Source organism: Plectrocnemia conspersa, unplaced genomic scaffold (assembly GCF_051122295.1).
Source record: "Plectrocnemia conspersa isolate PC_06_02 unplaced genomic scaffold, ASM5112229v1 ptg000001l, whole genome shotgun sequence".
Lineage (NCBI taxonomy): Eukaryota > Metazoa > Arthropoda > Insecta > Trichoptera > Polycentropodidae > Plectrocnemia > Plectrocnemia conspersa.
This window is the reverse complement of record NW_028277165.1, coordinates 30,525,186-30,536,375: the sequence shown is the minus strand read 5'-3', so window position 1 is coordinate 30,536,375 and position 11,190 is coordinate 30,525,186. Positions and strand designations below refer to the sequence as shown.

Genomic DNA, 11,190 nt, shown 5'->3' with positions numbered 1-11,190 from the left:
CATGATGTTTTTCTTTTTTATAATTACACATCGAAAGCCCTTTTGCAGTTGACAGCCTGTGAAGAGATACAACTTCAACATACTGATTACTTTTTTTTAACACAGGCATAAATAATACTAAACAAGCTGAATTAGCTCCTTAGAGAATTATATGTACGACTTAACTCAATTTGATTAATCATCACAATATTCTTCCATGAGAATAGGAAAACCTAATCTGTGGTGAACGATCGATAACTATATAATAATCAACAACTCGGACCTCCCAAACGCGATAGAAATTGTAAAACATTAGGGTTCATATGGGAGACGAAAAATTGAGAAGTCCTTCATTTTAAAAATATGATAACGTTGCACATAAATAAAAAGCAATTTTGAAGAAAATTTTGTCATACTTAACAATTCAATTGTGACGACCTTTGTAAGATGATTCAGCAAATATTTTGTAATTCAAAGCAATACGTTAATTCACCAGTTAAGATTGCCATAAAAGCAATTTTTGCCACCCATAGAAAAAACGCCTTTAAATTTTGAGAATAATAAAAGTTTTACTGCACAATTTAAACAACAGTCAGGCCTTAAGAATTCTTAGTGAAGGGGCTGCAGCAATAAAAGTTGAAAGATTACACAAAATATTGCGGGGACCCATATATATACATATACAGCTTTTACTCTGGTCAAAACCTGACGGCACTCATTATACTGACGTGACGACGGCACATTCTCTCGACAAACTTGCAACAGCCGGTGCTACCTCATATTATAACATGTAACTATACTTCTATAGAATACTACTGCAACAGCTCAATCTGTGTCTAATTGTCACCCATCACCATCCGTTCGCCAAAATATTCTTAATAAAACTTAAATATGTACTATTAAAGATATACTAGATAAAAATAATTTACTAAATTACATACATAATTGTTTTTAAAACAGAAAATTCTGCAGCCCATATGAACGAACTATTACTGCGTAACGGCTTTATGCCAATGCATCCCGCACATGAGAAAAAACAACGCATAAAAAATATTTCTAGAAACAATAAAATTAAATTATATATAATAATGGTTAAACCATAATGCGTCTACTAACTATGAGTATCTGGACCAGGGATGTTATTTGGAGGTGGGGCCATTTGCCTCCCCTTGAATTGTCATTTAATGAAATACTATGAATTTTAATAAAATTGAAATATAAAAAAACACTGACTGGCCAACATTTGCCCCCCCCCCCTAATCTGAAATACTGTCCCTAATTGAACCCTCAAAGACGATCTGAAAAAATGTTTCGAATCAATTCCAAAAATATGTAATTTTCACCGGTAGTATATATTTCTATTAGCAAAAATATTATTAAGCTTACGTAAACTTAATACGAAACGTTCATTTTCTGTTCAAACCCAAACCTAACAAAAATACAACTTGACCTAATAAAAGTTCTCGAACTAATTGCAGTTTTAAAACTTTTATTAGGTCAAGTCCAAAGGGCAAATTAAATCAATTCATCTCTCATGGTAAAATAAATGAAGAAGTACAGAAAGATACTACATAAAAGTATTTCGATAATAACATATGTTTTGAAAATATGATAGCTATCCATTTATGTCGTTTATGTGCTGCCGTCACGTCAGTGTTATCAGAGTGCCGCCAAGTTTTGGCCATTATAAAACTTATACAATACATATTTAAATGGGCTCCCACAAAATGGGATGGAGCAGTTTAAACTGTATTAATATAAAAAAAATACTTATTTTTAAGGTAAAATTTAAATGATATTTAAATTCACAATTGTGCATCTTTATTTGTCCTTAATTTGCTTTTTTAGATTAATTATTAATATTGCTGTATTGACAGTAATAAAAATATATGGCTACAAATAAATTCGTTATGACCAAATTTCGTTTCAATTTTTCTCACTGGCAGTGTGACACTTTCAGTGTTCGCATTGCTGGGGTTTCGCTCATGTTGTAAATTTAATTTAGTCTATGTTATGAACAACAGGTAATTATTATTGTTAACATTCAACGCCTATCGACTATTTCCATTTGCTGTTCCCAACGAACTTTTTTCTGTATATGGTTTTCGTAAACAACGCCATATTGTTATTTTTTTTTTTGACAGAACACATGTTATCTTATTTTTTACACTACTCTAAAACTGTTTTACAGAATGGACTTTGATCTCCATAACAAAATGGCATCTTTAGAGTTGGTGTGCCCCTCTTCGATTGACATTAGTGACGTTCAATCGCACTCCAGCGCTGACGACAACCACACGAGAAGGGTTCTGAGAAAGAGAACGCAATCTCCGGTTAAAATGAAAGCTAAAAACAGAAGAGTAGTACTAAAGCCCAAGAAATTCATACCCAAAACTCTGAGCGAAGAAGAATTAAAAAAAATATACAGCAACACTAAAGTAAAAGCTGTTTCGCAAAAATTAGAAACGATATTCGAAGAACCGAAAGCCGTCAACGACTCGCTCTTACTAATCGGAGGCCAAAAGATCAAGCGTTCTCTGAAATTCCCAGAATCTTCCATTCCCACCCACACCAAAGAAAAGATCAAGAAGAGGAGGTTGAAAATCAAACGATTTCTCGGCAATAAGAACTTCGCCAATAGGAAAAAGATGTCCATGCAAGCTTTTTTGAAAATACTTCAAAATCTAGATGCGGACGAACCGGACAGCGAAAACGAAAACAGTTGATCGATCAACGACGGCCGCATAAATTCCATTTAACGTGTATGTTCGAAATACATTACATGACATATTCTTCTTTTCTACTACTCGTGTGTTATTTTTATAATAGATAACTCTTAATTTTAATCTAATGTAATCGCCTTCCGCTTTGTGATTTAGTAATTTGTAACGGGAACGTCACTGTCGTTCAAAAGATTAACTTTGGACGAACAATGCAAAGACTGAAGTGTATCGCATATTTCAATGTTGATGTTTGTGTATATCCAAAAGCAAATAAAAAAGGTGTATGAAACTAGAAAAATACTTTTAATGTTCGTAATATATTTAAGTAATTACTTTCCAATGTTAGTTACAAATTGAAAAATGTGGTTTAACTGCTCTATCAATTTAATTGCATTTGTAACTACGCAATATGATAATGATGAAATTTACATTCAATACTGATGAGTTTCATAATAAATCTCAAGTATTTCAAAACAATAATAAAATACGATTTTCGCAATTCATTTCACCGTTGATAAATAAGTTCGTAGATAAGAAAAATCTAAAGATTGTAAAAAGAGCTTCAGACTAAAACGTACATTACTGTGTTTAGTTTTTAAAATTTTAAAACCAGTTTTATCTACGAGAAGTATTATGTAAAAAATAATTAATTTCTTAATTATAATTACAAGTTGTGCCACGTCAGTAGAGCATTCGCTTCGGTATGAGGTCGTGAGAGATAAGGGCATACGTTACATGCATTCAGCACGCCCACTTTTTCTCACTGACTCTCGTCACTTTACATGCGAGCGAGCGAGAGGGAATGTATCTCACCGTACGCGCCAGGTTATACCAGAATTCACTTGATGAAATACTGCCAGAGTTTTAAAGGAGAGAGAATTGAAAAATGAACTAATCTGTGTAGAAAATGTATAAGCAACATTTGAAATTATTTTGCATAATAAATATTTCTTTTATTGGAAAAAATGTCATTTTTTTTACGCATACCTAATATTAAAAGTTGTCGGTTCCTAAAAACTTTCTTTGGGAGAAATTTTGAAATACAAAACTTAATATGTTGAAATGACTTGAAATCACTTTGGGTGCAGTGCTTTTTTTAAACAAAAAAGGTGCCGGAACTCACTTCTAGTCAAGCTTTTTACTAAAGAAAATTATATTAAAATATCATTTAAAGCGACTTTTCCTATGCTACCGAGCGCTTAAAAAAATAAACAAATATTATCATATTTTTTTCTTTATTTTGGACATGTCAAATCTAAAGTTAAATGAAAAAATACAAATATACAACAAGACTAAATGTAAAATAAAATTGTAAAACATCATATATTTGAATAAAAAGTTTTCAGCGATTTCCAAAGTTTTGTCCAATTCTCTTCTGATAAATTTTCTCGATTTATTTTTTTAGTGTCGGTGTCAACACCGAATGACCGAATGAAATTTGAGAGACCATAGATCAATGTATTTTGAAGGATCGAAAAGTGGCAAAGGTGGTCTGACTAGTTTGATGAACAAAAGTGCCGAAATTGTTTTTGTCTTGAACGAAGCTCTTATTGGGGTATAATTTGTAATAATTTAATTCATTTGCGAAACGCAGTATTTTTTCAGTCTTTTCGAGAATATATTCACAAAATCCACGAATCATTTCTTTCATTTAGTGGTAGTCTGACTGACATGTTTTTAATTTCCAAAAGTCAACTGAACATCAATATCTTCAGGCCAATATTTTTGGTCAAATATACGAGACCAAAGTACAAACTCAAAATTTTTACTGTCTAGCATCCTTTTTTTAAGTGACTCTTTCAAAGTGAAATAAAATGTTTTCGAGTAAATAGAAAAAACATTTTTTGAAAAAAATTCCTGTTGTGAAATGAACATTAGCTGCAGCACATTTATAATAAGGTCCAAAATCAGTGACGTCATTTGGGAAGGAGGGCAGGTAAGGGACAGTTGCCCCCCCCCCCCCATGAATTTTACCATAAAAATGCATGTCATAAACAGTGAAATCTCTTTGTAACGAATACTGAAATAACGAAATTTCCAGTATAACGAATCTTCAATTTGTCCCCGAAAAACTATCATACAAATTGTTTTTATTGTAACGATGACAAATCTCAATATAGAATTCAGTTTGTCCTTGACTTGGCGAGTGCCGGATGTGTTCACAAGCGATAGTCAAGGTGTTTCGTCGATTCAAACTTTTCTTAACAAATTTTATTGAATGTTCGTTATATATAAATATTATGTATTACGAACATTCTATCTTATATACGATCACTGACGTGCTAACTTTTGCCTTCCGCTGTAAAAAGCTGAAATGACATTTATTTTTCGATTTGCAATGTATAGCTTCACACAGTTCTTGTAGATAAATTTCACTTTTAATAATTGATTTTACTTTGCTACTTTATATGAACTTCCAATTTATTTGCTGTTATTACTTTTTCGCAAGATTTAAAAAAAATGTTTTTAATCTTCTTTTTTTTCGGTTTTAGAAATAATTTTTAACGCTGCTTTGTGTGTAACAGATTCTCTGTGAGCAAAAATCCACCTCAAAAGCAATAAACATTGAAGATGATTTAAGTTGTCATTATCCAAATTGTAGATGAATTCTAAATCATGTTTTATGTCTGAAGTTGAAGTGTGAATAAAAAATGTATTCAAGAAAATAATATTTTAAATAAAATGTGGTATAGACTTATTTCCTAACTGTGAAATTTGATTAAGTTTGCCAATCAGTGTCGCTTTCGCAGAAAGAAATTTTTCCGCGTTATGACGCTTGAAAACCTGGTTGAGAAATCGATTGAGTGTAGAAATATTATTGGGTCTGGTTTTATTACACATTTATTGGGAAATAAACCTAGATCCTGAAAAAATATTGAACCGATTTGCAACGTCAAAAAAACGAATATTAGTTTGTTTTGTAATTTAAAATAAAATAAATTTTAGTGTTTATTATTGTTACATAACAATTCATATTCATAATAATATTACCTTTTTGCAAATCCAATTAATTCTTCTCTGGATACTCAACTCTAATATTATTTTTATGTAATTATAATATAAGGTGTATATAAATATAAAATACAATAATTGAAAAACTGATTAGATTAGGAGAAAAAATGAAATAAAGGAAAAAATAAAACATCGAATTGTTTTCAAAAGCATACGAAACAATTACTTAATTAAGTGGTAAAATGTGTGCTGAACTATCTGTACCAAAACAGGTTGGAAAATGGATTTACTAATTTGTTCGTAGTTCTTCGTATGCTAATGATTACCGATGATAACAGTGGTAAGTGCAGAGAGGCGTTTCTTAAAACTCAAAATATTAAAAATCGAACGACGCAGTTCCATTATCTATAATAGATTCGTGCGACTGACCACAGTTTCAGTAGAAAATATATGACTTACTGGCTACATATTTGAAATCTTATTACAGACTTAGCATTAGATTAAGAAAAATAAGAAGTGAGGAATTTAAAAATGAAATAAAATATCATTAACAGTGTTTATTTATCTATTTACTATTTAATTTAATGTTTGATGTGTTTTATTGTATAATTTTCAATACAAGTTCCTTTATATGTTTATATCTTATTCATTAATTCTTCTAGTGTGAATGACAGAGAAGAAGATCCGTCAGTCCTTTATGAAACTGGTTTAATAATAATATAATATATATAAATAAAGTTTATAGTTATAAATTTTATAATAATAGTTCAAAGCATTCTAAAATCAAGATTCCGTTACTCTAGATTAATTACTTATATTATTTATAAATAATGTATTTTATAATTATATTTAAACATTGATTAATCAAGTTTTTTGGAATGTGGTGAAATCTCTTTGTGTTGAAGTATATTGTAGGGAAATGTCTGGGAGCCAAAACTTGGCAGCACTCTGGTAACACTGACGTGACGGACTTTGGCGGACTTCGGCGAATAGACAACGGCTGGTGTTGCCTCGTTCACCGTTCAAATACATACATTTCAATATAACATGTAAACTAAACTATATTTCAATAAATACTACTGCAGCGGTTCATTTTGGGTCTAATTGCCACCCGTCACAACGTAGTTTATATCTCTCAAGTATGAGCGAATTATGTGAACAAGGTATTAGTTCTGTACTTAAATATTATACTTTATATGTTTATATATTAATCTATCATGCTGAGCCATATTGAAAGCTTTTTCTACATTTATTTTTTTATTTAAGTTAAATTAAGATCATCGTGACTTAACAGGTTACCCCAATGCTTTCCGATGGTCAAAAAACAAAACATAGTATTATTTTAATACACAAAAAAATATAATAAAAATAGTATATTGAAAGAAATATTAAAAAATCATAAAATAATAAAATTAAATAATTCAAACCGGACCAGTTCCTCGTAGCCGACATTAAACAGAGCAATGTTCCAGAATCAAAAATTAGAATTCCTTGAGAATAGTTTGATTGTCGACAGCACCCTTCAGTAGTTTAAAGAAATACTTAGCGATATAAGAATATCAAGCTTTAAGACGCATATTACAAAATTAAAAATACAGACATAAAAGATATTGGTTTATAATATATTTTTAGTTTATATGAAGAAATAAAATTAATAAGGTAAAATATAAATAATAGTATTGATAAGATAAAGTATTTTTTTTTCATCCAAGTGTCATTTTTTTTCTCTAGAAAGTGTCTAAATATATAAATAAATACTATGAAACTAATTTTATATACTTTGCAATAAGGTTTCAGTTTCTCTAACTGAAGCACAATGTTCCATTTTAACCGATAATCAACAAGACAGTTTCAGTCAAGTCTTTATAGTTTTCACCTCAATGGCTATTTTATATTTCACTTAAAGAAAGGGATGTATGATATTAATTTTGGCTGCATAGCGAAAATTTTCTCACTATTTCAATACAAAAGGCAAAAAATAACCATTTAAAATTGCACATATAATCAGAATAATTTTAATTTTAACTATCTGATTATATGCGCTATTTTATTATTAAATTTGGATAATTTAAAAAACAATACTTTCAGTAGTAAATAGTGTTAAATTAAATTTAAATACCTAATAATAACAATATTTGGCCTAAAATATGAAATACAATTTTGAATATATATAAAAAAAAGAACGTTTTTGGTAGTTTGGTATAAAAGAAAAAAACAAAAGAATTTTTTATCATTATTTTATTAACTACATTCTTGAAAAGAGCTAAATTCATTATTATATATTAGAAAAATTAATACTGCAAAAAAATGAATCCGTAAGTTTTATAATATGAATATATACTTTATAATAGAATATAATTGAACATAATTTCTTTCAACAGTGAAGAAAATTGCGTAGCCTGCTGTGGTGGACCAATGTACTGCTACAAATATAACGATGATGGAGTAAAGGTAATTAGAAATTATTTCCTATAAATATAAAAAAATATTACAATTTTTGCTATATAATATAGCTTTCAAGTCTGCCGTTGTCAGCATTCAAAAGAAACGGTCTCCAAGACAACGTTTTCTCTCATCAAGGCTCCGTTCGTTATCTTTGTCAGACGGCCATGAAACCTTGCTGTTGTCCGTCTAAAGAAGGAGAACCAGCTAAAGAGACTAAAAATCCTCACGTACGGCACCACAATTGTTGTCAAAAAGTAGACTGCCCTCATCCTCTGCCTAAAAACTGTTGCCAAAATACTATTCTTAATAAAGACTACTATAAAAACCAAATTCCAGTTTTTGATAAGAACTGTTGTAATAATATTCCAGTTTGGGATAATTACATGAAGAGTAACAAAGCTTGTAATAAAAACTGTTACAAGAAAGCTTATGAGCCTAATAAAAAAGAGCAATGCGAATGTAATCACACAATGCCCTATTAAATACAGAAAAGATATGATTTTTGGATAAATAATGAATAAAAACATTTATAAATGAAAAATAGATTCTGAAATAAATTTTTATTAAAGCATAAAATGAATTTTATTACAATAAAATTAAAATATATATATATAAAAGCAGAAATTGGAATTATTAAGTACAATACACAATTAAATACATTAAATTGCTGTAAACTTACAAAGTTGATTTTAAAAAGTAACACTATTAAGTCTGTTTTTTTAGATTTTTGCTTTGACAATGCATACAAAAATCATTTTTACTAAATTTATAATTATTTATTACAATACGTGATTTAATACGATTTAATTAATTAAAATCCAAGTGTTGCGCTTTAGATTATAATAAGAAAAAAGTATATAATAAGTCAATCATTACATCTTTCAATACTAATTAAGTAATTTGAAAAACATTTTATTAGATCTTAATGAAGATTTGCTTTGTTTGCTACAATTTAATATTTTTAAATTGAATAAAATCTTATCGCTTTAAATTGCATGAATCTGATGATTCGTCACAATCTTCGTACACTTTTAATTGAGGATTATTCAAGTGCTCAGCATTTGCGGGATTAATGCAGACGCAATGAGGCTCGCTGAGGCCCGGCGAATGCATCAGTCTTGGAACTCCCACCCAATCTCGGTCAATTCCTCCACTATAAAAAATAAAGTACAAATTACAACTTTTTTATAGATTCTTAAAAATAAGATGTATACCTTTTGGTAGAACACCACACTCTACTGATGTCTGCCGACCATTCAGAGTTACAAGACGGATACTGTTTGCTGAACTCTTCTTTTTTAAAAAGCTCTATTTTACCTTCTTCCTGTTTTACCTTGACATGCCTCAAATACTCAGTTTCTCTGCCGTAACTATCGTAGAAACGACCGATCAGTTTTCCTTTATAGACGTATTGCTCTTCATACATTTGCATCCAAGTTTCCAATCCGACTAAATCTTTAGGTGAAAGCGATAATACGTCGTCTAATTCTTTCGAGGGATCGTCAAATTCGCCGGTGATAAACGATCTAGAAGCATCGCGCCCTAAATTAGAAAATAAATATTAACGTTTATTTAATATTTCTATACAAATTTCTATACGAACCGACAAAAATATTATAATTCGATCCAGGTTCGTAATGCCTGCGCCCTTTGCTTACGTCGTATACTTTTCCCATCAATGACAAATACAAATCTTGAGTTTTGACGCCGTCATATTTCGAAAGTTCATCATCAGTGAAGAGATTGTCTATATTATTGGCGGAAGGAATCCATTTTTCCATAAAATCATCTAAAGAATAACCTGCGTAATGTAAATAAACGCCCAAAACGACGCTGAGCGCAGCGAGCAACTTTAAAAACATCGTTTACTACGTTATTTGCTCGCTATCGACTCTTCAACAGCTGTAAACAATTTTGAAAATGACAGCTGTCACCTACTACTAGACGATCCAAGCACTCCATTTAGAGACCATTATATTTAATGAAAATGAGATATGATTAAGACCAATATTACAATAAATTAACTAAAAACGTTTTTCTAATACAAATAATTACATATTTTATATATTCGTAATAAATTTTTGGGTCATAGGTTTATTAAGTTCAAATAAATTATATATGAATTATTGTCTATGGTCACTCTAATAACTTACATAAATTAATGATTTTTTGGCGTTCTTGACGGCTGGTTTTGATCTGGATAGCGATGTTTGAGTTACAAGCTCGGGTCTGGTTGTTATAGCGGAGTATCGGCGAATCTTGGTCTGGGTTCGAGTAGGTAGCGTGATCGAAATGTCTGCGGCGTTCGAGTCGATCCGGCGAAGTGTGGACTGGTATTTATATTTTTAGGCTGGCTTCTCCGATTGGTTGAATGAACGGCGTCAAAAAATCTATTAGAGAAATTCTACAAATTTAAAAGAAAACAAGACAGTTGAGACTGAACTTCCACGGACAGTTTGCGGTCCATGTCCCTTAAAATAAAATAATAGTTTTTTCTATAAATGCTATATATTGTGCATGTTTTGTATTATATGTTGTGCATACTATTGACGCTTATCCCGGCTATGCAACTTAATGGTTTCCATCACTTTTTAAACTATAGTTTTTCTAATGTCTAATTGTTTAATATAGTGAATTCCCGATGAATAGCCTTCTGCAACGAATCTACTTTAAAAAATGACATTTTTAATCGTAAGTAAATTAATAAAATGTGTAAACAAATAAATACATATATTTTAGAATAAATTTTACTCCGATAACAGGAAAGTACCAATATCAGATTACATTAATTTGTATTGTATTTTTTTAGCTTATGTTCTGAATATGCGTAAAACTAGTTGTTGCCTAGAGTCTGTTCTGAGTAAGCATGCACGTACATAGAAAGATGTGGATTAAAAACATTTCCTGTATTTAGGGAGTGAATAGAAAAGGAAATAAAGAAAAGAATACTAAATGAATTTTAATTTGAAAAATATGTGAGCCTCAATCCCGGGTCATTTTGAGGTTAGGTCTATGACCACAAATAGGCCCAGCGATGGATTAGTCTTTAAGCACAGTAAGAACGTGTTTGGGGCAACAGGGAAGGGGTGGC

At 30.4% G+C, this 11,190-nt stretch overlaps 2 protein-coding genes across 2 annotated transcripts; one reads left to right on the top strand and one right to left on the bottom strand.

The window, feature by feature from the left end:
• Positions 1-1,917: 1,917 nt before the first annotated feature.
• LOC148239577 (uncharacterized) lies at positions 1,918-3,668 on the top strand. The gene is made up of 2 exons (XM_088191523.1): positions 1,918-2,003; positions 2,171-3,668. Exons 1-2 carry the CDS (start codon positions 1,993-1,995, stop codon positions 2,703-2,705), a joined length of 546 nt encoding a protein of 181 aa, XP_088047649.1. The 5' UTR covers positions 1,918-1,992; the 3' UTR covers positions 2,706-3,668.
• A 4,976-nt stretch (positions 3,669-8,644) lies between these two features.
• On the bottom strand, positions 8,645-10,059 carry LOC148239576 (neuferricin). Its single transcript, XM_088189409.1, has 3 exons — positions 9,703-10,059; positions 9,314-9,641; positions 8,645-9,252 (listed from the first exon to the last, which is right to left on the bottom strand). Exons 1-3 carry the CDS (start codon positions 9,959-9,961, stop codon positions 9,078-9,080), a joined length of 762 nt encoding a protein of 253 aa, XP_088045535.1. The 5' UTR covers positions 9,962-10,059; the 3' UTR covers positions 8,645-9,077.
• Between the last annotated feature and the right edge of the window lie 1,131 nt (positions 10,060-11,190).

Excerpts from the sequence above, each read along its gene's own strand:
- LOC148239576 (XM_088189409.1), bottom strand. The coding sequence starts at position 9,961 with ATGTTTTTAAAGTTGCTCGCTGCGCTCAGCGTCGTTTTGGGCGTTTAT. Across the intron at positions 9,642-9,702 it reads GAATTATAATATTTTTGTCG|GGCGCGATGCTTCTAGATCG; the intron begins GTTCGTATAGAA and ends TTTCTAATTTAG. Across the intron at positions 9,253-9,313 it reads GTGTGGTGTTCTACCAAAAG|TGGAGGAATTGACCGAGATT; the intron begins GTATACATCTTA and ends TATTTTTTATAG.